Source organism: Brachypodium distachyon, chromosome 3 (assembly GCF_000005505.3).
Source record: "Brachypodium distachyon strain Bd21 chromosome 3, Brachypodium_distachyon_v3.0, whole genome shotgun sequence".
Classification (NCBI taxonomy): domain Eukaryota; kingdom Viridiplantae; phylum Streptophyta; class Magnoliopsida; order Poales; family Poaceae; genus Brachypodium; species Brachypodium distachyon.
This window is the reverse complement of record NC_016133.3, coordinates 37,855,556-37,882,649: the sequence shown is the minus strand read 5'-3', so window position 1 is coordinate 37,882,649 and position 27,094 is coordinate 37,855,556. Positions and strand designations below refer to the sequence as shown.

At 43.7% G+C, this 27,094-nt stretch overlaps 3 protein-coding genes across 5 annotated transcripts; all 3 read left to right on the top strand.

Moving 5' to 3' along the window:
• Nucleotides 1-1,307: 1,307 nt before the first annotated feature.
• LOC100841963 (DEAD-box ATP-dependent RNA helicase 29) lies at nucleotides 1,308-11,149 on the top strand. The gene is made up of 11 exons (XM_003574435.4): nucleotides 1,308-1,889; nucleotides 2,713-3,874; nucleotides 3,971-4,028; nucleotides 4,269-4,370; nucleotides 5,550-5,589; nucleotides 5,747-5,823; nucleotides 5,945-5,997; nucleotides 6,627-6,708; nucleotides 6,786-6,836; nucleotides 7,674-7,809; nucleotides 10,484-11,149. Exons 1-11 carry the CDS (start codon nucleotides 1,433-1,435, stop codon nucleotides 10,819-10,821), a joined length of 2,556 nt encoding a protein of 851 aa, XP_003574483.1. The 5' UTR covers nucleotides 1,308-1,432; the 3' UTR covers nucleotides 10,822-11,149.
• Nucleotides 11,150-17,628: 6,479 nt separating this feature from the next.
• Nucleotides 17,629-21,106, top strand: LOC100841656 (homeobox-leucine zipper protein HOX5). Its single transcript, XM_010236823.3, has 3 exons — nucleotides 17,629-18,217; nucleotides 18,310-18,683; nucleotides 20,383-21,106. Exons 1-3 carry the CDS (start codon nucleotides 18,100-18,102, stop codon nucleotides 20,806-20,808), a joined length of 918 nt encoding a protein of 305 aa, XP_010235125.1. The 5' UTR covers nucleotides 17,629-18,099; the 3' UTR covers nucleotides 20,809-21,106.
• Nucleotides 21,107-23,702: 2,596 nt separating this feature from the next.
• LOC100823178 (cytochrome P450 87A3) lies at nucleotides 23,703-26,985 on the top strand. Of its 3 annotated transcripts, none has more exons than XM_024461596.1 (8): nucleotides 23,704-24,016; nucleotides 24,380-24,704; nucleotides 24,792-24,941; nucleotides 25,014-25,265; nucleotides 25,377-25,466; nucleotides 25,824-25,930; nucleotides 26,260-26,393; nucleotides 26,641-26,985. In XM_024461596.1, the coding sequence occupies exons 1-7, from the start codon at nucleotides 23,754-23,756 to the stop codon at nucleotides 26,378-26,380; spliced, it is 1,308 nt and encodes a 435-aa protein (XP_024317364.1). In that variant the 5' UTR covers nucleotides 23,704-23,753; the 3' UTR covers nucleotides 26,381-26,393; nucleotides 26,641-26,985. The 3 variants fall into 3 exon arrangements, with proteins under 3 accessions (XP_024317365.1, XP_024317364.1, XP_024317363.1); XM_024461595.1 differs by lacking the exon at nucleotides 26,260-26,393 and adding an exon at nucleotides 25,591-25,669; XM_024461597.1 differs by lacking the exon at nucleotides 26,260-26,393 and having other exon boundaries at nucleotides 23,703-24,016.
• Nucleotides 26,986-27,094: the final 109 nt, after the last annotated feature.

The following is a 27,094-nucleotide window of genomic DNA, read 5'->3' as shown; positions in this document are numbered from 1 at the left end:
AGATTCCAGAATTAGCTGTGGCTATCAGTTGCAGCTGAAAGGTTGGAGTTGTCTGATGCCTGTTTGTTTGTGCGGCTGGTCCGACTGCAGCTGCAGCTACAATGTGCTGAAATGACCTGAACGACCCTATAGTTTTGTAGATTTGGTATTAGTGTTGAATGTACTATTTTAACTGCAAATTAGTGTTGTGTACTATTTTAACTGTAAATTAGTGTTGATAAGCGTAAATTAGTTGTTTAAGAGTTGTTTTTTCCTGCATGCATCATTTTTCACTCCATCAAGATGGGGATGCATGGTTATTAAATAATATAGGAGTACATCTTAGATTAGTGAAGTTTCACAAATATCAGACAATAATTGATTAGTGGGTACACCTTGGGTTCTGCTAAAAATTCATTAGCACATACACCTTAGATTAGTGCTTGCGTATATACCTTAGATTAATGCTTAACAATTGATTAGTAGATACACCTTAGATTAGTGCATAGTAGGCAGCCAGACATCGGGAGAGAGAAGGAGCACAGAAGAGAGTTCGGACGAGAGAGAGAGAGGGGGGGGGGGGGGGAGGGAGGGCCTCATAGAAGCAGGGAGCACGGCCGCACGGGAGCAGCAAGTCCGGGATCAGGCTCGTCCGCACCTCAAGAGCTCGGGGCGGCTCCGTTCCACGCCGACGAGCGGGTAGCCACAGCTGAGCGGCGGCGATGTGCAGAGGAGGGCGGCGCCCAGGTTGGGGCATGGGAGTTTCCAGCGGCGGCTCAGGATAGGTAGGTTCCTCCGGACGAAGGAGATCTACGGAACCGGGGGCCGGAGATCCGCCGGAGGAGTGGCAGCGGCTGGAGGTCGGAGAGGCAGGGGCGCACGACCGCACAGGAGCAGGAAGTCGGGCAGATTGGGGCAGACCGATAGGGTAGGTGTTTGGGCCAGAAAAAGGAAAAGAACGAACCGTTTTGTGGCATTTAGTATGTTATATGTGGTTTGGTGGAAAGGCATTGTAGTAAATGATCCGTTTGGGGCTGCAGCTAGCTGGAAGAAGCACCGATTTTGTAGTTTCTCGTCGCTAGTTCATCTTCAAGCAGCGCTCCACAAAATCCAATTTTAGAATCTGGCTGTTAGGAGCAGATTCTACGGCTTCCAGGCTGTAGAACCTGGAGCCGATTGCGACCATAAAGTATCCGCCCATAGCCCCATAGGCATCATAGTATTCGAATAGTATGGGCCGCTCCCTGATAAAATTTCTATTGGAGCTGTTCTCCTTCAGCCCATAGGAGCCTAGTTCGGCCTGCCAAGTCACCGTCACCATAGCGCAACGGCGCAAGTTAACTACGGGCTAAACTCCTCCTCCTCGACCATCTCGCCGCCGCGGCTGAGACCTAAAGCTCTAAACCCGTCCATCTCTCGTCTCCTCCCCCTCCGCCTCCCACCGACCCACCCTATGGCGCGCCTCACCCCCTCAACGTCTAGCAGCAAGTCGAAACCCTCCATGGACGGCGCCGCCTCGTCAGGGGAGCACAGGCCGCGGCGGCGGCCGCAGATGAAGTCGAAGGCGGCGGGGAAGAAGAAGGCGGCGCAGGCAGCGCATAAGAAGCCCAAGTCTGGCGGGTTCGAGTCGATGGGGCTGTGCGAGGAGGTGTACCGCGGGGTGCGCCACAAGGGGTACCGCGTGCCCACGCCGATCCAGCGCAAGGCGATGCCGCTCATCCTTGCCGGGCTCGACGTCGCCGCCATGGCTCGCACTGGGTCCGGGAAGACCGCTGCCTTCCTGGTGCCCATGCTCCAGCGCCTCCGCCGCCGCGACCCCGGCGCTGGCATACGCGCTCTCATCCTCTCCCCTACCCGCGACCTCGCTATGCAGACGCTCAAGTTCGCCCACCAGCTGGGGAAGTTCACCGGTGAATACTCCGCGCCCCTATTCATGCTATGTTTTTACATTATTTGTACTGTGATTCGTGTAACAGTTGAGCCTAGGTTCGCAGTTTCTTCTTTCAGCTGTAGTGGCTACTGGAGGCCTTGACGTTTTGTGATACAAGACAATGCACCACACATTGTTGCGGGGATGCACGTGCACGATACAAAATAAGAAAAAAATATTAAGCACCCGCTGAAAACAATGTGCCCCAAATATAGGAGGTTTTCGCATGATAAATTCTTAAAACTATGTAAGCATGTGAAGCATGTACTAATATGATAGGTCAGAAATAAATCCATGGTTTATTACTTGATAATGTAGCTTAAGGAGATTTTAGGAAAATACACTGTGGGTTGTAACTATTCAGGTATAGATGATGATTGGTATTTAGAGCAGCCTATGTTTATTGGTTAGAGTGGTTTGCGTTCGGCATTGCCGTGCGTCTATGAAACCTGGTTATGATGCTTTAAGGTGACATATCAATATCAGTTATGTATGCATGGGATAAAAGAGTTGATAGCATGTGTGTAGCACCAGTATGGTCGTTCCCATACTACTTCATGTCACTGGTTGTTCCACCCGGAGTTTCATGTATGTAAAATTAATCTTGTATTTTCATACATTAAGTCACTATATGAGTCCATTTGTGACTTCAAGTCATGCAAAACATAATGTTTGAGTAAACTGTTAACGGTGACTGAATCCTCATAATAACTTGAATATTATTTTCTCGCTTTCTGGATTGTGCATTTGCAACTGCAAATGATAACAGTGCTAATGAACTACATACCTTTGCCTTTCTGTAGGTCTAAAAACTGAAGCAATTGTTGGTGGAGGTAGCATAGACAGTCAATTTGAGATATTGGCAGATAATCCTGATATCATTATTGCAACACCTGGTAGGTTAGTGCACATTTTGACAATGGTTAATGACTTGTCACTGCGGTCAGTAGAATATGTTGTGTTTGATGAAGCGGATTCCCTGTTTAGCTTGGGGTTCGCCGAGCAATTGCACACAATTCTACAGAAGCTGAGTGATACACGCCAAACATTGCTCTTCAGTGCTACTATGCCAAAAGCCCTCGCTGAATTCGCAAAAGCTGGCCTACGTGATCCTCAAGTTTTAAGACTTGATGTGGATAAAAAGATAAGCCCTGATCTAAAGCTTGTCTTTTTGACACTGCGTCAGGAAGAGAAACTAGCTGCTTTACTGTATCTGGTCAGGGAGCGGATCAGCTCTGAGGAGCAGACAATGATATTTGTTTCAACGAAGTATCATGTTGAGTTCTTGAATATTCTTTTCCGAGAGGAGGGCTTAGAACCTTCCCTTTCCTATGGTGCTATGGATCAAGAAGCCCGCAATATTCATATTTCAAAATTCAGAGCAAAGAAGACCATGCTACTTATTGTGACAGATGTTGCTGCAAGGGGCTTGGATATTCCATTGCTTGACAATGTGGTGAATTGGGACTTTCCTGCAAAACCCAAGTTATTTGTTCATAGAGTTGGTCGAGTAGCTCGGCAAGGTAGAACTGGTACAGCGTATTCATTTGTCACTTCAGAGGACATGCCATTTTTATTGGACCTACATCTCTTTCTGTCGAAGCCTCTTAGACCTGCTCCAACAGAGGAGGAACTGTTGAAAGACATGGATGGAATGAATTTGAAAATCGACCAATCTCTTGCTAATGGTGAAACCGTATATGGCCGCTTTCCTCAGACAATCATTGATCTTTGTTCTGATGGGGTAAAAGAAGTCATTAACGGATGCACTGATCTGATTGCATTGGAAAAGCCATGTGCTAATGCTTTCCGTTTGTACCTGAAGACTCGTGCTATGCCTTCAAAGGAATCTATTAGAAGGGCGAAAGATTTTCCTCGTGAAGGTCTCCATCCAATTTTTAGAGATGTTCTTAGATCAGATGAGATATCAGCTCTTGCATTCTCGGAGCGCCTGAAATCATTTAGGTAGTTGCTTTAGCTAGCAATTCTTTACTTTGCTTGTGTTTGCTCAATTTTGTATCATCTAATTGTTGTTTTTTGTCCTTAATTAATGAATATCAGGCCAAAGCAGACTATTCTAGAGGCTGAAGGCGAAGCTGCTAAATCAAGAAGTTCTAAAGTAATGAATTGCTTCTTCTTTTTTCTTCTGAGAATTTTCAGCATCATAGTCTTAGGTTATTCTGCTACATCTGCAACATGAAGCCAGTATTCTGTTATATCTGATTTGAATACTTGATTAATCCTGAAACTTACCATTCATATGATTATAGGCATTTCAAATGTAGTTCAGGCAAACATTACAGAAATGTGTGTTACCATATCTCTTAAAACTAATATGATCATGTTGTCTTGCTTGCAGGGTAGTAATCAATGGCTAGATGTTATGAAGAAGAAAAGAGAAGTCCATGAGGGTATCATAAATTTAGTGCATGAGAAGAATTCTGGTGATCTGGCGACAAAGGTCATTATTACTCTGAAGTCATATCTTTTTTTATTCCCAACTAAACATGAGAACATAGCAGGTTGCAAACCACCACTGAGATATGTAGTACTTATAAAACTTAATTCATACATTTAATGTACCTTGAAAATGCAAGATATGACAATGTTATGTACTCCCTCTGATCCTAAATTCTTGACTCAAATTTGCCTAAATATGGATGTATCTATTCTTAAAAAACGTCTAGATACATGTAATATTTCGACAACAATTTAGGATCGGACGGAGTAGTTATTATAGAACAGACTAACGGAAGGTCTTGAATCAGATCTTGTAGGTTATACTAATTTGAAGTACCTGATAATTTGAAATTTTTATGGATCAAGTAATCCAGAAAAGATTGATTTTGCAGCAAAGACGCTTGGAACAAAATAGATTAACTGGAGAATTCATTTCTTTATATGCTGAAAAGCAAGAGTGTATATTGCACTGGCCTAGAAAGTCAACATTGTTTCGTGAATTTTGTCTTTGTGTGGACTCAAACAAGGCTCATGTACATTAGTTATGCGTGTTTGTTTTATTTAAAACTGTGGACATGCATCTTTTGTGTTCTGAAATTTGCGGATGATGATCTTGGTTGTGATGTTCTTTAGTATGTTTTTTTAGAGAATAATATGTTGGTTTGGAATGTTTACTTCTAACGGAATGCTTTTAACGATTAGTCTGAGTAGGTCAGCAGTTCAACTTTATGTGGACGGACAATAGGACGATATTTATTCATGTACTTTTAGATGAAATGCGTAGCAGATGCATCAATTAGGCCTCGTAGTGGATGATGCATTTGTAAGTTAGCTCTTTAGTTTTATAGCTTAGTGTTCTAATGGTAAATGATACTTGTTTGGGTATGCACCTAATAGTGATTGTACAGTCTGATGCTGATTATTTGGACTAACTGACAAATTATATGGTAGCACTACTATGCGAGACACCACGCATCCATTCTGTGTATATGTTCTATTAGACATATTTTTAGAATAGTTAATCCCCTAAAGTGTAATAATTGATGGTCGGTCAATATGCCATTAATATGATGATATGAGCCTACCTTTATTTGTTCGTCTGCAAGTGCTACTTTGAAAGTGGTACTCTGTTCTTATGCTTTGTGCAGTGATTTATGCACTTATTCATATTTTTCTGCAGGAAGAAGAGGCGGAGAACATTTCAAACTGGGAGACAAAAGGTCAGCATTTTTCCCCTTCTTGAGGTGTAGTGATTTCAGTGCCTGTCATTGCTGTATCAACGTCGTTCATCTTGAGTTCTTCAACAGTATTCCAGGAGGATTTCATTCTCAACTTGATATGGTGATTATAATAGTTTACATATTCTATCTTTTTCAGAAGTTTGTGGTAAGAAGCGGAAGTCACAGAGCTTTAGAGATGAGGATTACTACATAAGTTCAGTTCCTCAAAACCAAGTATGCAGTTTAAAGAGAAATATCCTTCACAATTATTGCTTGTGTCACTTATTGAACTTCTTAAGTGACAGCTGCTTGATGTAACATTTCTCCATATTGATCTCATTATTCTTTTCCTCAGCATTCAGAAGCTGGGTTGTCAGTGAAGGGTAATGAAGGATTTGTTCAAGATAGGTATGATGCATACAATTCCTAGTATATAATTTACTCTATTTGTTGATGTGGAAGTGTACCACTGCACTTGATAACTATAAATCGCCAATTTTCCATAGAAAATGATCAGTATATTTACTGGGAAATATACTGGTTATAGGGAATAGGGATAAGAACACCGGAGTTTGAAACAAGACTAATATATTAATGGTAGATTGTTGTCTTATATAATCATAAACATCAAGGTTTTGTTAAATTAGCATGAGAGTACTTATTTTTCTGTCTGGCATAGAGTCTGCCAGTACGTCAGATGGTTGCTTGCCATGTGTTCTATTATCCCTGGTTTTTATTAAAAGTCGTATCATATGATGTTGGCACAGCTGGTTCTTTACAAAATATCCATTAACACAGGTTGCTTTAATGACAGTTAATCTTCCCCTCGCTCCAGCATGATTCAGTCAAAATTACACCAGAACTTATTCTTACTAAAAAATAATGCTGAGTGGGGTCTCCTGTATTTAATCTAATAAGTTTCGTCTGATATTTCGGTTGAACAATAGTTTTCTTATCCATCTTTTCTCCAATCCATGAAATGTGTTATTAGTCATATCCCTGTGTTGCTCTGGATTAAGCTTAATGTTGCCGTGCAGATTGGACGCTGCTGTCCTTGACTTAGTTGATGATGAAACTTCTGGAATGCAATCCCAGAAAACTAGATATCACTGGATGAAGGTATAATTTTTCCTAGCGACATTGATCTGCAATATAGAATTTCACACTTAGTCATGGTATTTATTCTACTATTGCAGAACAAGTTTGTCAAGTTGAATAGTGGGGATCGTGTCACTGCTTCAGGAAAGGTAGATCTTGTACTTACTATGTGTTCTGTCATGTTTTAGAAGACGATTGAGATTCCACTATTACTATTTGTCTAAAAGAATGCTACTGTTGCTAGATTTCTGCAAATTGTGATTGTCCTAATTTGATTGCATAAATTAGATGTCAGTAGCTCATTTGTTTTCCCCTCCAGACATAAAATATGCATCTGGCCAGTTGCAACTTTTCTTGGAAGTTTGGGTGTTATTTGCCTGTTAACTTGAACCGGAACTAACTATTATAAGTAGTATTTGCGCTTAAGAATATATGTTGATGCCATGATTGGTATTGCAAGCCTATCTGAGCTACACGGAATTGCACTATTATGGTAGAACATGAAATGTAGTTTTGCAACAAGAGTGTGTCCAACTGGAACCAATGGTCAACACTAGCATCAATGAATGGTAACTAATTTGAATGATTACTAACAGCATGATTCTGCCCTGATACAATGCTGATTTAAAATTTGAATGCAGTGGCATATATCAAATTAACCCAAATTATGCTCCGATAACTAACATCAGATTCTGCTCTGATATCAATTAATATGAAAATTGGAATTAAGACTGCTACACACATATCTAAATGATATTAGCATGATTACTTGGGTTTAGTGCTAATGATGGCAATATCGTTTGCTAATGCGTACCATTTACTCCAACTCTCCCAAGACAATCATTAGTCTTGTGTTTGACATAGAAATTGTACATCACGCTCTACTCTGTACCTAGGTTGTTTCTGTAGAGATGTCTTGCTTAATTAGTCTAGATGAGCAGTTTGCTAAAAAAAATTAACCTTTTTGTTTCTACTATTATTACTAGATTAAAACGGAAAGAACTGCAAAGTCAAAGGCCGCGAGCCAAGATATCTATAAGAAATGGCAGCAGAAATCACATAGAGCAATTAATTCTGGCGGAAAAGATGGTGACTTTAGAGAAGGGGCCCCATCCACGCCAGGTAATCTGCTTGACTTATCCTGTGTATCACATGCAGTTGCCTTGTTTGTTTTGACATCAGCTTTTAGGAAGCTCGTTGTAGTTCATCAATATCATGTAATTATAAATCTTGTAATTTTGTTTGTTAACTAACATTCTCTTTCTGGGCATACCATCCATAAGCTCTATTTGATTACCCAGCCCATTAAATTTTGTTTTAGCTTTTCTGTTCTTTCACAGTGGCTGTCCAAAAAATACATATCTGGTTAGCATGTCAGTTTTGCAGTTTGGCATGTTTAACACATTATCTATTTTGTCAAAAAGAAATACATTGAAGGTGTGTGAGCATTTACACACTCAGTGAGTTAAAACATGCAAGGGGGATTGGTCCTATTTTGCAGATTGCTTATTTACACACTCGATCTGATTTTTCTTCATATACCCAAAGTAAATTACATTAGAGCTCCCTAAGTTGCATGCCTTTTTCATTTACTTTCCAAACTTGTAAATTACATTTTGGGCTGCCTGAACTTGTGTCTCTTTGCACTGCTAGTCCAGTCGACTCTCAGATAACGTAAGTTACTAGGGTGGAAGATGGCTTGGCAAAACAATTCAGTTGTGTGAGACAAAATAAAATGGTAGACCTGCATGCCTCCATTAAAGATGGCAGTCGGGTCGGGTTTAGCTGGGTCGACCTAAACCATACCCGAACCCATTTGCATGATCATCATCCGCCCACGAAGCTGCCCATGGGTCCTCATCCAGACCCATACCCAAACTAGACGGGTTACCCGAACCGATCTGGTACCCATCGGGAAAGGAAGCCCCTGCACCCCACTTCGCTTGCTCCGAGTCGACAAGTCGGCGGGCAGCCCCTGCTCTGCCCCTGTCCAGCAGCGGCTCCTTGCCGGACCGACTGGATTTACATGGCTGGAGAACGGACGGGATTGGGAAGATGATAGGTGAGGAGGCATCGGGATTTCTGGACGGGAGTGGGAATCTGCAGTTTCTTGAGACTTGAAAGGCTCTGCATTGGGCTAAACTCTGAGAGGGAGAGGGACGGAGGGAGGAGAACGAAGCATCGATACTGCCTACGCTAGGGATACTACCATTGGGAGGCATTGGAGTGGCACTTGGGCTAGGTAAGGCTGGGCTGCTGTGTTGGGTTTAGTTTGGCTAGGACCTAGGAGTTGGTCCGTTAGGTTAGGTCTTCAACTTTGTTTTGCAGCAATGTTTATAGTATTTGTTGATTGATGCAGATTTGCAGAACGGCTAATAGTGATGTGTTGTAAAGAATGAAAAACTAATATTTATTCAAAAAATAAATTTAATCGGGCGAGGGTATCCATGTGTATGAAGTTACACCCATACCCTGCCCATGGCTAACCAGGTTACCCATGGCCGAAATTGGCGACCCATACCCTACCCATTCGGGTCGGGTATCCATGGGCGCCTTTACCTGTGGGCGAGATTGCCACCTTTAGCCTCCATTTTGCCTCTCCACCTTTTCCCCCATCTTCACCCCCCTCCTTCCCTTTCTCTGTCCTGGCCTGCATGCTCTCGCAGGCAGATGGTCAGCCTGATTCAGGCGACATGTCCAACCTGACAGCATAGTCGTTGCTTGCCATCTACCCTCTCCAGTTCATGCCAGTCAGATTCACCAGCTCGGTGCCCTACATCTGCATCGTGCCCTTCGCCACTATGCACGACGCTGATCTCGCGCTCCAAGTTGTCTTTTCCACACGCACCTTGTGTTCAGTGAGAATCTGGTTAGGGCTTCATAGACATGATGGCTAGCGAGTGGAGTGCGCACATGTGGCCGCTGACATCTCCTGCAATGGAAAGAAAAGTTTTGCTTAGAATCTGCAGCCTGTGCGTGCATATATCCTATCTGTCCTATTGTTCTAGTGGAAATGCATGATATCCTCACCTTTTGTAGCTTGTGGTGGCGTGTTGCTGCTCCCAGCCAGTGCCAGTGCCAAGAAGCTGCAAGAAAGCCCCTCCACCCCCACCCCCACCCCCCCCCCCCCCCCCGTTATAACAGCCGTCTGTTTAATTGCTCATTACGCTTGGTTCGTTTTAAATTTGTAGGCCATAGGTGATTTAGAATCTTCTTAACTTGATTCGTTTTAAATTTGTATTTGTGACATGTGGACCTGGCACCAGAGCTCAGAAAAGGACAGCTGGGTAAAGCCACTTTTTTTTCTGACAAAGTAGTTGATTGTCTTTTTTTCATGGGCTATTATCAAGTATTTAATTTTTATTGCGTGGAAACCTACCAGGAAATTGTTGTGCTTGCACCTTTTGCAGTGGCCTGCACCTAAGCCATCCCATTTAGTTGTGCTACGCATTTTGTAGAAATTATTGGACTTGCATTATTTGAGGTATAATGAAAACCTGAGAGTTTAGATAAGGAAACTCGCTTGTGAAAGAATGTTGACCATAGTTCACTCCACCAGCCAATTGGGACCAGTAATTAACAGCGGAACGGAGCAAGCCTTGAAACCACATGCTATACTAGTTTTGTCTTGTCTGTTTGTATCCTCTTGAATTATCTCTTTCTCTTCATATGTCGCCACAGTTGTATTTAGCTTGGATTGTGTACTGTTCAATTTAGCAGTGTAACAGTTCTCAACTTATGTAGTGTCAAAACCATATGTACCAGTAACACTGCCTGATGGTATTGCCTTTTACAGGTGGCTATCAAAGAGGAAACAGAAGACACCCTGCAGCTGGCCGTGGGCGTTGGTCTATACCAAATGCGGACGTGCCATCTGAGATAAGAAATCCGCAGCAGATGCAGAAGGGCAGGCAGCAAAAGGCAATGCAAAATATGCGCATGAAAGAGAAATCTGCAAAGGATGGTAAATTTCCTGGTAAATTCCAGAAAAACAAGAGGCCCGATGGGTCCGGAAGAGATGGTAAATTCCAGAAAAACAGAAAACCGGATGGTAAAGGGAGCAGAAAAGGAAATGGGAACGGGTTTGGGAAAGCAAAAGGGAAGGGGAAACCCAAAGGGAAGGGCAGCAGGTGAAATTATCTGGCCAAATTTTGCAGCCCACACTCATACATGCTGAAGCAAAGAATGTGTTGTAGAACCAAAAAGGAAAGAACTGCGCGACCAAGAGCTCTTCTCTTCTCATATGGCACGTACCTGCTGATAGCTCAAACAGGGTTCTTAATTTACTTCAGATTTGTTTCTTATATTGTAATTCTTTTTGTGATAGTCGGAAAGAAATAACCCTGAACTTACCAGAAATTTGAGGGCTGCTGTAACTCATGCGACGTGAATGACCAAAGTTTATCTTACCGAAGCATGACCAAAGTTTTGTTTGGATAGCAGTCAACCTTCTGCAAGACAAGCTTTTTTGTCGTTTAGTTTTCCCTCAGTATTTGCCGGCAATCAATACACTTGGCCAAATTTTTTGTTGTTAAAATATTTTGCCTGAGCTTGGATTCAACCCGAATGTGACCTAAAAAAAACATCTTCCAAGCCCTATTTGTATTTTGTCCAATTATTTGGTGCTGTGGCGCAGTATAGAAACTAAACTAGTATCTAATATTACCTGATGGAGGAAAACCAGAGCAGAGGCCATATGCCATTTCCGGTCTGCGATGTGGGTCAATCAGTTTTCTTATTTTGTGCCGTCGGTTATGTTTTCGTTTTTCAATGGCAAGTTGCTTTCAATATCATAACACATTGCAGCTCAAATTGACTTGCATTGTCAACCGTGCACACGCCAGTCTCCCTGAAAATTGCGTCGTTGCAGCCATGTAAGTGCATCTTGTGCCAATTAATTATCATTGCACATCATGCTATTCAGCTCTTCTTTCCCTTGCACCTGAGCATTTCTTATCCAAGTCTGTTTTCTTTTCTTTATCCTTTGCAACTTCCCCATCTTGTCCAGTGGCAATGAGCCATTTGGTCAGACAGACAACTGAACGACCATTTAGAAATATGCTGCGTAGATAACTTAAACAAATGATCAAATAGTCACCTCAGATCAAAAGATTTGTATTATTTTCTCCATGTACATCATGCAAGGACAAGGTCAGATCTTTTCCAGATTTGGAAAATGCAACCTCAACTCCAACCGAGATGTTGAACATTCAGCAGGGTTGAAACAGGGTGAGCTGCTAATAACAGAAAGGTAGGTGCTCTTCTTTACTAAACAAAATAAAAAGGGCAGCAATATCTGGTAGAAAAGAGGAGAAACTTAAGGTCAGTGGAATCATTTTTTTGATGTTACTGGTGGTGGTGCAATCTGGAAACAGCAAGTGGGGGACTAAGGTTATGACATTTGTTAGAATCTAAGAAAAGAGGCTTATCAAAAGATGCACTACTGTTCCTCATGTCATCGAAAGCAAGACACGGAAGGGCATCTTACTGGGTCGATTTCGACAAAACAGATCTCGGAACGAAACTATTTCACACAATGAACTCGACGCGAAACTATTTCACAGATATAACCTTTTTGCTCAGCGCCCAACGGTGTGACGCTATCCTCCATAGGTCAGCACCTCTCCGCGAGGCGCTATCCCCTGCCAGCGTGTCCTGCCTTGGCCCCACACATCGGTTGTGTAGCGCCCGAGGCACGGGCCCCATGCCCACTAGCTTCATGCCAGAGTTATGGGCGCTATGGTCCCAAATCTGCGAGGCGAGCCCAGCGGCCGTCAATTAATTCGATCATGAGTGATCGTTTATGCATGTCCTAATTAATCGATTGGTTAAGTAAAGGTGGGGTTGTTTGGGTGCTTGCTAGCTTACGCCGTGGCCCACCATTACTGAACTTTAGGCCATCTTCAAGCTTAGCCCTTGCATGTAGCCTGAAGATTCTATTACGGCCCTGGACGGTCCTTCTGAATGCTCCTGCCACTGCCTCTTATTTCTCAGATAATCCCGAGAGCGAGCATCGAATGCCCTAAGAATGACAGTAGAAATCTTATCAACCCATTCTGCTCTGAACTCTTTCAATGTGGATTCCAAGAATCGAGCTGCATTAATGGACTGTGATACTTTGAACACGGCATTATCATCTGCCAAAGCTCACGGCGGGAACGCAGATTGCCGCCTGATCCGACACCACGCCGGCCTCCGACAAAGAGCCCTAGAAAGATTCATCAACTCAAAAGGGTCGGTTTCGTCTCGATCGAAGGCAGGGCAACTAACACTGTGCGCGAGGGAGTTGGTGTAGGAGCCGTAGTTGGAAGGCGGCGGCGGCTTGGCAGCGCCTCCTCCTCCTCCCCCTTGCCTCCACATGCAGGTTATTCGTCAGCGCCTCCTCCTCCTCCAGCTCGGGCGCCCGCATGGCGCCGCCGTGGAAGCCGAGGATGGGGGAGATGGGGACGCGGAGGTGGCGCTGGGCGAGCAGGTTGGGGCGGTGCACCTCGGCGTCGGCCTTGCACGTCACGGCCACCGGGCTCGCCTCGCAGACCCAAGGGTTAATCTTCTGTATCCCTCGTCTTCCGCCATTCCGAAGAACTCTAACGGGTATGGTCACTCGCAGATTTGAGACCATAACGCCGATCACTCAGGCGTGAAGCCAACGGGTATAGCGCCCATGCCTCAGACGCTACACAACCGTGTGTGGGGCTTAGACTGGCCACGCTGGTAGAGGGATAGCGCCTTGCGGAGAGGCGCCGAGCAATGGAGGATAGCGCCGCGCAGTCGGACGCTGAGTAAAAAGATTAGATCTGTGAAATAGTTTCACGTCGAGTTCATTGTGTGAAATAGTTTCGTCCCGAGGTCTGTTTTGTTAAAATTGATTTGGAGATGTTAGTCGGAAGATTTGCTTAAAATTTATGGGCAGTGCACAATATTTAACTCACCTTATCCATACTTTGCGTATTAGATTGTTCTAGGTTTCTTTTCCTCTTGACAAGACTTAAGAAAACAATTTCTCTAGTTTTCGGTATTATACGAAACACAAATTTATACTTCTAACTGCACGTAACTGAGGTTGCTGAGAATCAATACTGAACTTTCAAATTCTGTCAAGCATTTCACTAGGTTTCTGATTCGATCCGATGGCTCGTCAGAATAAGCGAATCAATTCCTGATTCCCCTCATCCAAATCTCTAGATTGCCAGCTGCAGCACCCTGAAAAGTCTATATTCGCATGATTCCTCCTCCCATTTCCAGCCACGTCTCAACTTTATTCGTCACTATTTATCGTACACTCGCGGACTCGCCCCCCAAAAAGGTTGCCAAACTTTCTAACCTTCTGCATAGAGAAAACGCAGCAAACTTTACTTAACTCAATTTCCCGTTTGCTAAATCCCAATTAGGAACTTAATCGGATATACGAAGTACTCTTTTTCCTCTTATATTGATTTGGCTGAACTCCTGCCCTTGTCTCAGACAAAAAAAAAATTCCAATTTGAGGAGCATCTAGGGAAACACTGATTTTTCTCTTTCTTTCTTTTTTCTTTTTGCAAAAGAACTAGTACTTCACTAAACACCCGCAAGAAAAAAGTACTTCACTAAACAACTCCAGCATCACAGACAACCCTTAACAACAAAAATTGAGGAAAGTAACCATGTTGAACTCTTCGCTATGTCAAAAGGAACATTGAACTGAGGCGAATCTGAAAACCGATCATAAAACCTAATCCAAAAAAAGATGAGGACTCATGGACGGAGACAGATCCTCCTATCTCACGACGTCGATGAAGACCCTGAAGATAGGAAGACGAGAAAGATCGGAGGAGTTGTTCCGGTGATGGTCAGGGCAGCATGGATGAGAAACCCTTGCTAGAGTTTTGCTTCCATGGCTAAGTTCCGTGCTAGCACACATTTCTCTTAGCAACTTACAAAGAAACTCTCAGTAATATAAGATGCACGTAACCGAAGAAACAATGTTTTTTGAACAAATTCCCGTCTAAAATCTAAACACGGCATCATCAGTTTGACGGTGGCACAAATATGCTCGGACGCTCCATTCCAACGAAGGAAACTAGAACCACAGTACGTGAAGCGTATGGAGCCATGGAAGTTAGTTGGAGCTGGGAAGCCGGGAGTTGTTGCAAATCGGGAAATCGCTGTCTGCGCGTGCCGATGGCGTCAGGGTTCCTTGCCCGTTTGGAATTGGCGTCTACAGGCGCTGCACCTGGTCCTCTGAACCAACCAGCTGGGGATGACAGACAGGGACAGATTTGCAGTATCCAAATACTAGTTCTATAGGTAACTCGAATTGTTCAATCTGATTCTTCTGCTAGTAAAATGGTAAATTCAGACCTGTGAGTAGCTATGGTTTGCACGTGTGAGTAGCCTTTGGTTCAACTAGAACAAGTTTTCAGATGGCAAAATCAGGGGTATCGTAGGCACTAGGCAGCATCCCGGAGTTGGTATGATTTTTTCCACCACCTAATTCTAAAGACTGTTTAGAAGGATGGTATTTTTCAGGAAAGTTTTGGTATTGAAAAACAAATGTGAGCTAACTGCTAACGTTTTTACTCTTCTTGTCTGCTATAATTAATTTTGGTATATAAATTAATTTGGCTTAACCGGCTATAAATGGGTTTATTTTCGTGCAGGGCTTACTCCGTACTATATATTTGTTCAAAGATAAGTACAGAAAACTTAACGACAATCGAGCTGTTGTTTTTATATGTCAGCGGACTGATTATACCTAATTCTCTGCACTCCACGAGGATCGAATCATAAAGGTTTACAAACTCTTTTGTGTGTCTTGCCAAGGAATATTTTCACCTTTCAAGTGACAGGCTGGTCTGCGGGTTGTACTTAGTTTTCTACAAACACATCTAAGGCTCAGTTTGGCATTGTTGAACTGTGTTGCGCGTGATGAACTTATTTTAGAATTTGTCGTGGAAAAAATACACACGAAAGTAGCGAAAAGTAGTTAGCCAAACATGAAAATAGCCGTATGCGGATGAAAAAACGGGATTACGATAATCCACCGCAATGACAAACGCAGCCTAATTAATGATCTCAAAGAGCAGAACTGCAAAATAATTATTCAAGAATAATAAATAAAATAAAAATGAATAAAAATCACGCATGGGATTAGAAACGCGAGGAACACATTTGTCGACATAATTCTCTTTGCTGGCCCCTGATTTGTGTGAGATGGTACCATCGACCGGTCACAATATATGGATCACGAATTCACGATTCGTTCCTTCATGTGACATTCTTTTTTTTTTAGGAAATCTTGTGACAGGTATGGCGCCATAACAAGGTACTGATCTACAAAATCCTAATTTTGGTGCATGGATAGCCTGACGCCACGATCATCACCAAAAGACACGATTAGCGACCTGGTGGAGAAAGGCCTAGCTAGGCGGCTAGCGGCGCACGGAGTTCCTCACGACGACGGGATCCTTCGACGATCACGATCCTAGCGTTCGCCTTTGTCGCAGCAGGAAGCCAAAGGTCCACGTTTCAGTTGGGGGCACGTACGCACAATATGGCCGACCAGGTGGGACTCTCGCCATGCCGGATCCGCACCGCCAAACGTGACGGCTGACGTGCACCCTAGGTGTTCATGCTCACGGCTCACCTTTGCTTTCCTCTCTCTTTTTTCATCAGTGACACACAACCAAGATCACTGTAAAACCACCCAGACACAGAGAAGTATCTTTCGAAGATCGGCCTCAGCGTTGACACATATTTGTGGCCATCCATTTGGGTTCGCGACCTTCTGCCTGCAAACATAACGGTCCTTGTCGTTGCAGCTAGCAGAGAGAGGCCAAAACCGAAGCTACCGGGTTTGTGTATATGGCTGGTGAAAGACAGTAATACCACTAGCTAGCTAGCCAGCGCCGTTCTCGATCATTATGTCAAACCTGTTATTGCCGACGCCGCTACGTACAAGATAACAAGATGAGTCATGCATCGCTCCAAAAACAACGGCTCCAAAGAAGAAACAACGATGAACACGCACGCTACTGCTGTCTAATCCGGCAAGCTAGATATCTAGGTTTTCTCTCGGATTTGTGAGGGTCAACAATGCCGACAACTTCACCAACAGTAACAAAACTGGGCAAACCTTTTCACTTGAAGTGCCACAACCACTACAGCTACGTGACCATCGCGCCACTCAACGATATCATAAAGGTTTTAGTAGCATCTGACCCAACCTGAAAGCTAGGAGGCCATGCAGCCAACCATGATGTGGTCGTTCCCTAACAGTTTGAGTTTTCAGTGAAATGGTTAGTGCATAATTTTTTTTCTAGAATACAACAAAAATAGGATACGGCTACAACAAAAAGAGTTACCCCTACACCATCACACGCCACCTTGAATTGTGAACACCGCCGCCCAAAACGACATGGACTAGTGATAACGTCAGTCAAGGGAGATGGTCGGGTTTGATCAGGTCCGTCACTCAAAATGTTTTGCTTCTCTCTATCTCATTCTCAGTATGTATTTAGCCGAAATTATCTTTTTTTTTGTCCTCCTACAGTGTACACCAAATTATATCTCAAAATTTGCTGACATCATATACTTGTAGAGTATAAGCCGGCAGCCTAAAGATAATGGTAGCACCAGATATTTGATACTGGTCCACACTGCACAGTGCGAACTATTATCTTATCGCGTTCCGGGACTGTTTCCATTTTTCTTTAATCAAAGAGATATTGAAGCATGGATTCAACGTAATTGCCCTCGCTTAGACCTCGTTTACACAATGTTTTGGATCCGCGATCAACGCTAAGTAGCACCAGTGTCATAGATCTCCCTCGCCACGTCTCGTGACTTCAATTAACAAACCCTAATCCCCAATTAGGTTACAAAACAACCTCCGTAACCAAGGGCGTTCTCGTCAATCCACACAACACGTGTCGCCTTCTCCCTCTTGGAGCCAATATAAGTCCACCCTCTCTCCTTCAAGCTCCTAAACTTTAGCCACAGCATTCACAAAGTCGCAAAAAGATCCTCAAGAAACGAGAAAATAACAGCAGGCGCTGCGTCTACCATCGTGCTTTCTGTCCTCTGCATACCACTGGGAAGAACGCTATTTGCGTTTCGGTCCCTGGCCTTCCCCGTCCTGCCGCCGGTAAGGAGCAGCCCGCCGGCGAAAATCCCGTCCCCCTGCCCTGCGGCGGTGGCATGGGGTTCTCGCTGTACCCCATGAAGACGTCTACGCGCATGCTGTGGAGCACCAGCTTCTTCCGCCATAAGCTCTCCACCTCCTTCTGAGCCACCCACCTCGCCTCTCCGTGGCGGAGGCTGCTGCTGCTGCGCACAGGTAGCCGGCGAAGTGCGCGCCTGCGTGCACGGATTTCATTAGGTTTGGTTTTGTTTGGATTCTTCGAGAAGGACGAGGAGGAGGAGGGGGAGAATAGGATGGATCCCGGACGCGTCGTGTTCGATTCCGGCTTGGCGCGGATGGCTGCCCCTGGCGGCGGCCGCGCGCAGATGCTGCTCTTCGGCGGCGCCAGCAACACCGGCGGTTTCTTCCGAGGTGAAACGAGTTGACTAGCCTTGGCCGAGGTCTGGATCTGTACTAGTTCTCGCGATTCATGTCTCACAGCTTCAAATCCTTTGCGCGTGCAGGTGTTCCGGGCATGGATGACGAGCGGGTTGTTAGCAACAAGCGCCCCTTCTTCACGACGCACGAGGAGCTCCTGGAGGAGGAGTACTACGACGAGCAGGCGCAGGAGAAGAAGCGCCGCCTGACGGCCGAGCAGGTGCAGATGCTGGAGAGGAGCTTCGGGGAGGAGAACAAGCTCGAGCCGGAGCGGAAGACCGAGCTGGCGCGGCGGCTGGGGATGGCGCCGCGGCAGGTGGCCGTGTGGTTCCAGAACCGCCGCGCGAGGTGGAAGAACAAGCAGCTCGAGCAGGACTTCGACCGCCTCAAGGCTGCGTACGACGCGCTCGCCGCCGACCACCACGGCCTCCTCTCCGATAATGACCGCCTCCGGGCTCAGGTAACTTAACTGATAGAGATCAATGACCTCCTGAATCGATCTACTTTGTGAATTATTTACGGCATATTTGATTTGTTTCGATCGCTGGTTAGTTAGCTGATATCACGGACTCCGATGGGCTTGTTGGTATTCATGATACACTAGTGTTCATATACACGCACCTGATGACTTTAAGGAATTTCATGGGAAACTCTAGAAATCGGGACAAATTCCTTAATGCGAGGCACTTAAGCCTTAGTGCAAGCCTTGGCAATTTGTGGAGCACAGCTACAACATGGATAATACACACTTAACCTTAATTGGTGGATTTTACACACCTAACCTCAAGAATGTTCCACCTAGCTTTTTCTAGTGTCCGTTCGTTACTTTAGTAACTCGAGTCATCCCAAGATTGATAACCGAGTTAATACATGGCTAATATCTTTCGTTGCAAGGGAAAAGGAGGCTATTATGCTCTATGATGTGATTCTGTTCTAGCATGTAGGGTGTTGGAACTACTATCTATGATAGCATTACTCATTGCTTACGTGAGGTTTGCTCGTCTGACATTCTGTTGTTAGTTAGCTGTAGCCTGTAGAACATTGACATAAGCTTTATTAATTTGATTTTTTTCCCAAATCACGAAACATTCAGTATCATTTTTACTCAGCCCCTTTGCACTCAACTAAACTCACTTTTGGGGATAGTCAAATGTCTAATATGTCAACAATAAGAGATCCTCTTAAACATGTGTTTAAAGAGAGAATATACCCACATCACCAAGCGTAAGAATCATCTCATGTAATGCAAGTACTTACTGTTGCATGAATGGTTAGGTAGTTAGCATGGAAGTAAAATTCATACAACCTCAATTAAATGCGCAACTTAACTACAAAAGCAGTGCTTTCATGTGCGTACCAAAACATTACATGGCAGAAAATGCAGATTCAACTAGGGGAATAAATAAACTTCAAATATGAGTGTTCTTGGGAAACTTCGAGCATCGGTACCTCTCAAGGCGTGATTTTTATCACTTCAGGTTGATTCTTGCATAGTTGAAAACCTAGTTAACTTTTGACGTTTTTTTATCCTTGAAACAGAATCACCAAAATTGACAATATATCTTTAACGCAAGCATATTCTACATTGATGCCTCGCATCCAACTTGCTAGCACCTACCAGTAGTATGAGTAATATCTGGAAAATGCACCAGTGCACTTGGGGCTCTGTCTTATACACACTACTTAAAGGGGATTTTGTTCCAGATACCTTTTTCATTAAGTTTATGTTTGGTTTATTATCTCACTGGCAGATCTAGCTAATGAGTGCCTGTGCGGCTGTGCTTCTGTAATACCTCTAGTACATTAGAGTCACATGCTGTGTCATAGATGTACACATGCATGACACATGCACCCAGATCATGAGTGTACCAACCTAGTGGATGGGATCAGATCACAGTGCCAGCTAAATAATTGATCGCACCATAGAACATGCATTTTGCAATGATTTGTATTGTCACATTAGGTTCAGAATCGTTCGGGTGATACTATTCGTAACAAATAGATCCGTTGTAATAGGTTGCTGTGACAATTTTTATCGCGACAATAAATCATGCTGCTGCAATGATCTGTGGCTTTATAGTGACAATTAACACTACAATTTGTGTGTGTTGCCACTTGCCATGTTGGTCACAAACTCACTATTATGCATGTTGTAACAGGTGATCTCACTGACGGACAAGCTGGAAGGAAATGAGACATCACCATCAGCAACTGCCACCATGGCGCAAGAGGTTGATCAGCCAGACGATCACACTGTGGGAGCGACTGCAACAGTGCCGGCCCAGCAGCTCAAAGAAGACATCCTCAGCAGTGGCACCAACGACAGCAGCAGCCCTGTGGTGATCAACATTGCCGAGGTCACCAACCATAGCGGTGAGTCGGCCTATATCGCCAGGGATTATGGCTGCACTGGGCAGTATGGCGTTGGTGCTCTCTCATCGGAAGAGGAGGACGGCGGCGCAGTCAGCGACGAGGGTTGCAGCTTCCACTTACCGGACGCTATCTTGGGCCCCGGGCTAGTCCATAATGTCACCGAGGAGGAGGTGCAGCTGGGCAACTGGACCTCCTGGTTCTGGAATGAGTGATCGGTGATGGGTCCACACATGAAATGTCCAGATCAAGACATCTCCTCCATCCTTTCTGCACCCTACAAATTACTATGTTCATTATGACGATATTATGTCTTCAAGTGTTTTGGGTTATGACTATATATTACTCTTGTTGTAAGTATATGTTTCTGAAGGTGTTATATGTTGCGATAATATGATCTCGTCATGGAAGTCAAACTATTGGGAAAAGCTCCAGTGTTGAGCTGTGTGTATTAGTAGCATACTTCTTGTTTCGATTAAGAAGTTCCAATGTTGTCTAAATATAAATTTCATACTACTTTGACTTCTGGTAAAAAAAAGGTTAATCCTAAAACTGCAAAAGATAGAAAGGACTAGAGTCAAAACAAAACAAATTGACACACAATTGTGCTCCAAGTATTTTGAAAGCTCTACACAGCCTGCAGGAAGGGAAATCGTGCAAAATTAGCCTCTGAAAGTTATTTTTTTAGGAATGGTCTCCGAAATCTGAGGATCATAATTTTTCTGGTTCGTATATCCTTCAACTGCATCAGTCATTGCCGATGATTGCAGTTTCAAAAGGACAAAATCCCCCAGTGGCCAGCAATGGAGATTCCACGAAAATGAAAAATGATGACCGGACAAAAAGGATATGCAAACCAAAAAATATTGGTGAGGACGCAGGCAAGAAGCCCAAAACTAAGTAAAAATTGGTCCAAAGACTCCGAACTACAGACCTACAGTAGTCTCTATGCTTGTATATCAAAGATGCATTGGTCAGCTTTTAAGTCCAAATTAATTTTCTTTACTATTTGGTCAGTTGAATGCTTCCTACTGACGACTCAGCAAGTCAGCAAGAGATGAGAGGAATTTCGGAAGTGATGCAATTTTCGTTTGAGGAGAAGTATCTAGGCTTACCTGCACCAGAGGGAAGAGCGAAGGACAGCAAAGCAGATTTCAACAGATCAAAGAGCGTTTTGCCAAAAGACTTGCAGACTGGCCGGGAAAGATCAGGATGCCGGCAGAAATCAAGAGCAGCTATCTTCTGATTTCTGAAGCGCATACACTCAGTAAAAGAGGTTACATAACCCGTCCAGAATTCAGAAGCGCATACAGAGTGGCTATCTCTGAAGCAATGGGAAACAGCGTCGGAGGCGGCAGCAATCATGGAACAAAGCGATGGTGGCAGGAAAATATGTCATCTGATCTGATCTGGCAATGCAAAGGTACCACGAGTGTTTGCTTGCAGCGCAGAGGACAGATGGCCAATCTGAGGAAGAAACAGCTGACTGGACCCTGAACCAACCTACTCCAAAATGCCTTACCTAGGATCTACTCTGCTGTGTAAAAATGTGGCCGGCTCCAAAGGGGGAAAGCTGTAATGCGATGCTCCGAGCCAGAGGAGGTCCACGCTAGGGTGTGCCTGTTTGGTCTGAAGCTCGCTGTCGAACATATCAACACATCCCTTACCCTAGAAACGGCGCGTCTGTGGCTGCAAGTTTGAGTTCAACTCAAGTGAATCTCTGTCTGGTTGGTGCACCGTCTACACTACTACAAGGAGTATCAGATGGCTCAGCGAATCTGGCTAGATCGACCTGTAATGTAATACGTTGTGGTATTTGCAGGCACTGAGCTAGTGACCTGGTTCTTGCTCTACTGTGTATGAATTGCAACCATGAGCCTTCTGCTAATATACTACTACCTCCGTCAATAAAAAGAGATGTCTGAAATTTGTTTAAAATTTGGATGTATCTAGACAAAGTCAAAACTCAATTGCATTGAGAAGAAATTAAAAAGAGAATGAATAGTGTCAAACAATGAAGAATTACTGTGCCACTGGACAGAATTGATTTTGGACTTGAAGTTTTTACACACATCCAGATTGTAACTTCCCTAACATATGAAATTTTGGATTTTTTAAACTTTTTTACAATGGTTTTCACAAAAAATTTACTGGAACGCCACCAAAAGCATGACTGAGATTAAGGCAGTATATAAGCAATGCCTATATAGATAACTATGAAGTTAGGATTAAAAAAAGCGGCTCATATTATTTCATTCTAATGCAATGTTTTTTATATTGCTATAGATGTAGAAATAAACATTCGGTAAATCGAAAATGCTTATTAATTAATTTGAAGCTAGATCCAGGCTCACTTAAAACTGGCATCTCATGCATGTGTGCTATGAGATCATTATCTTCCCAAAGAAAACACTAGTTACTTCTTTAGTCTAATTTTATATGTGTGTGTCACCTCGAAGACCGATCCATTGCTCGTTGCTTTTGGATCGAGGCCCACGGGAATCATGAAGCATATGACAAGTTAGGCATTCGACTCTTATTTAGAATTAGCTGATGTGAAAAAAGAGAAACAAGAGAGATAATTAATCTGATTCCTCATGAAGAGACAGAGTTTTTAAGACAAGAATCGACCAAGAATCAGCATTTTTACCATTTTACAACATTACATTTAATGCTAAAAAATTATTTAGAGTCAGTTTAAAAAACATGACCAATTATACTTGTGTAATTTAACGTCGATTCTCGATGACGGTAAGGAGTCAATACTAACTTATTATTGCGGATGTCTGTGTCTATGCGCACATATATATTGCCGGATAAAGAAACATAAGATCTTCCAAAAAGAGGATAAAAGGGAACGAGTCACTCTCACGCATTTTGCACGCGCTGTGGCGTAAAGAAGGGGTCTGGAAATTCCAGCGTGCAATTAACGTGGCATGCAACTGGGAGCCGTAGCAGCCGGGTCCAAATGCATTGGCCACCACCCGACCCGGCCGCCGTACACAGTATGCCATCGTCCTCGCATGCAAAGCATGTCCAAATCCAAATATCTCTCCCGATCTAAGGCCTGGGTTTGCAAAGCTTGCAGAGGTGTCTATATAAAGCAGAGCGCAGCACACTACATATATTACGCCCCGTCCTAGGAGCTAAAACCGTGAGAATGCCCGTTGAGCACGCATTGAGAATGCCGGCGGGGAGCGTACCTGTGGCCATAATGCTTTGTTTTGCTCTGGTGGTGGCCTTGCTGATGATTCATATGGCGTTTAGATGGAACAGCGGTAGGCGCCCATGCAAGGCAACAGGGGCGAGGCTGCTGCTGCCGCCGGGGTCGAGGGGTTTCCCCTTCATTGGCGAGTCGTTCCAGTTCTTCGCCGGGAGCGCATCGCTGGAGCTGCTCCCATTCTTGAAGCGACGTCTGGACAGGTACATACGTTTTCAAAACAAAAAAAAAATTCGAGCTTAATTTAGTTACTGATTCTTAATTAACGTCATTACCAAGTCGATGCTGATGTGAAAGATCTCGTCAGTTCAACACTTGACGAGCTCTCTGCATGACACGCAATCCAAAATAGTGGAAAGTACCAAACACATGAACAACGATATGTGAAAGAAAAATCATGTACTCTCTCCGTCCAACAAAAAATGTCGCAAGTTTGTCAAAATTTGAATGAAAAATCATGTACAGTAGATGTTGTCTAGAAAAGAATCGAAAAGGTTGATGACACAATTGTTCAAAAAGGTTTACTATATATAGCACTAAACGTTGTCGAACGGCTGAATTTTCAGGTACGGCCCAATCTTCAGGACGAACCTGCTGGGCGAAGACCTGATCGTGTCCCTAGACCAAGAGCTGAACAACCTGGTGTTCCAGCAAGAAGAGAAGCTGTTCCAGATCTGGTACCCGGAGTCGCTCATGAGAATCCTGGGAGCCGACTGCATCATCGCGACGCTGGGCTCTTTCCACAAGCACCTCAGGACTCTGGTCCTTCGCCTCTTCGGCCCTGAGAACCTCAGGCTCGTCCTGCTCCAGGACGTGCAGCGGACGGCCCAGGCCAGCCTGCTCTCCTGGCTCGATCAGCCCAGCATCGAAGCCAAAGAGGCCACCTCAAGTGTAAGCCACATATAAATTAATTTCCCTATGGATGCATGGTACTGAACTTGGGAGTCTGATTTTACAGAGCGTTATGCCTTGTTGCAGATGATATTCAGCGTTACGGCGAAGAGGTTAATCAGCTACGACTCATCAAACTCAGACGGGAAGCTGTGGAAGCAATTCGATGCGTTTCTTCGGGGACTACTAGCATTCCCTCTATACATTCCTGGCACTGCATTCTACAAATGCATGCAGGTAATTAAGAACTGTATACACACTCAGTTTTTGAAGGATACACGTATTAGTATTACACATATTATTCTCCAGGGACGGAAGAATGTAATGAGAGTTTTAAGGGAATTGCTCGAGGAGAGGAAGAAGGCACCACGTCGGGAGAGCACTGACTTTATTGATCTCCTGATAGAGGATTTAAAGGAGGAGGAACATTTGATGAACGAGAGAGTTGCTTTGGATTTGCTCTTCTTGCTGCTCTTCGCCGGCTTCGAGACCACGTCGTCCGGGATAACTGCAGCACTCAGGTTCCTGACCGACGATCCCAAGGCCCTGCAGGAACTAACAGTAAGTAAAGTGGAGACACTTGGATGGTTTTCATTTTGAATGTAACAAAAAGCTTTTTTTTCAAGCTAAAATGCATGGAAAAGTGGATTAAAATTAGTTTGCTGGTTGCAGGAGGAGCACGACAACATCCGGAAAAGAAGGGCGGATCCGGACTCTGAAATCACATGGGAGGAATACAAGTCCATGAAATTTACATCTCATGTATATGTCTCACTTGATCCTGTTTTTTTTAATGGCACCAATCACCCCCCCGTGTGCACATGTAAACCTAGAGCCATAAGGACTTTATACAATGTGTATTCATCTGCTTCATTGTTATTTGTAAGTTATACACGAAGCATTAAGGCTGGGTAACATCGCCCCCGTGATGTTTAGAAAAGCCAAAGAGGATGTTCATATAAAAGGTAAGAAGGATTTTCTAAAGAAACGGAGACATTTAGAAGTGATTAACCACAGTCAGATTTAGAGAGAGACACGCACAATTATTTTTAATTAATCGACTAAACTGTGTGTTACTAATTACCAGGAGTACTAAATATGTCACCGTTATTCATGCAGGTTACACTATCCCAAAAGGATCAAAGGTCATGGTTAGTCCTTCTAGTGTTCACTTCGATCCGACAGTTTACAAGGATCCCAATGCGTTCAATCCTTGGAGGTGGAAGGTTTGTAAAATTTCATAGGAAAATTCCTCTCACTCCTCAAAAAGAGAAATTCAAAATGCAGAGCTCAAGAGCTTCCCGAGAAAGTAAAAGTAGTTCACTGTCAATAGTATCATATCCTAGCTAAGTGAAGTTTAACATTATTGAAAAAAACTCTCCGTATTTAGGAATGGAACATTATATGACAGTGTTTTGACAAGAAAAATGTAGGAGAATCGAAGGCTGAAATAGTAACATACCCCTAAAAGGGGACTTCTAGGCAGTAATATGAATTGGGCTACTGCAAGAACTATGTCTCTCCGAAACCTGTAAGCTAAAAACTTTGTGTACAGGATACTGCAGAACCAGTTGGTGGCGCCTCCAAGGAATTTATGGCCTTTGGAGGCGGTCTGCGGTTATGTGTTGGTGCTGACTTTGCTAAGCTGCAAATGGCTATCTTCCTTCATTGCTTAGTTACTAAATACAGGTGAAGTGCTCTTTCTTGCCCTTGAAGTGTTAATAAGCATGGAGTAAAAATATCAAAGGTAAAAAAATGAAAAAAATGTCAGAGGCTGCCAACTCAATTAGTGAGTGGCTAGTTTCCTCCACAGCTATAGTAAATCGAAGAAATACAAAACACAGGACATGAGCACTTTTGCCTCGTGGGTTGTAGACATACCTTTTTGTTTATGAAAATATTTGTACAGAGATGATGACTTAAACTTGTCCTGCAGATGGAAAGCTATCAAGGGAGGAACCATGGTACTTGCCCCTGGACTACAGTTTCCCGGTGGGTTTCACATCCAACTTCTCCCAAGAGCTTGATGCGAGGTTCTTGATCGCTGCAATACCCACCGGCACCACTAAGCCTCAGGGGCATATGGAATTGAGTCATGGAACTGGGATTACTGAATAAACTCTTTATTAAGGAACATACTCGTAAGGGTTTAGTGAGAATGAAGTCTTTGTAATTTTTATTTTCTGCTTACCCTACCTATAGAAGTGTGATTTCACCGAGCTGTATTGCTAAAAGAATAGTACTAAATGTTACTACTACATTGCCATATTTTGCTGACAAATGCGTATTTGTTATGGGGTTATTATCTACGCCTTTGGGAGTAGTTTTCTCTTGTTGCCGTTTTCAACCCTTGTCTGTCATAGCTGTTGTGCTTAGGACTTCTCGAAATT

Coding starts and splice junctions, on each gene's coding strand:
- LOC100841656 (XM_010236823.3), top strand. CDS start 18,100: ATGGATCCCGGACGCGTCGTGTTCGATTCCGGCTTGGCGCGGATGGCT. Junction 18,218..18,309: donor CACCGGCGGTTTCTTCCGAG/GTGAAACGAGTT, acceptor TTGCGCGTGCAG/GTGTTCCGGGCATGGATGAC. Junction 18,684..20,382: donor ATGACCGCCTCCGGGCTCAG/GTAACTTAACTG, acceptor ATGTTGTAACAG/GTGATCTCACTGACGGACAA.
- LOC100823178 (XM_024461595.1), top strand. CDS start 23,754: ATGCCCGTTGAGCACGCATTGAGAATGCCGGCGGGGAGCGTACCTGTG. Junction 24,017..24,379: donor TTGAAGCGACGTCTGGACAG/GTACATACGTTT, acceptor CTGAATTTTCAG/GTACGGCCCAATCTTCAGGA. Junction 25,670..25,823: donor AGAGGATGTTCATATAAAAG/GTAAGAAGGATT, acceptor TTATTCATGCAG/GTTACACTATCCCAAAAGGA.
- LOC100841963 (XM_003574435.4), top strand. CDS start 1,433: ATGGCGCGCCTCACCCCCTCAACGTCTAGCAGCAAGTCGAAACCCTCC. Junction 5,998..6,626: donor GAAGGATTTGTTCAAGATAG/GTATGATGCATA, acceptor GTTGCCGTGCAG/ATTGGACGCTGCTGTCCTTG. Junction 6,709..6,785: donor CTAGATATCACTGGATGAAG/GTATAATTTTTC, acceptor CTACTATTGCAG/AACAAGTTTGTCAAGTTGAA.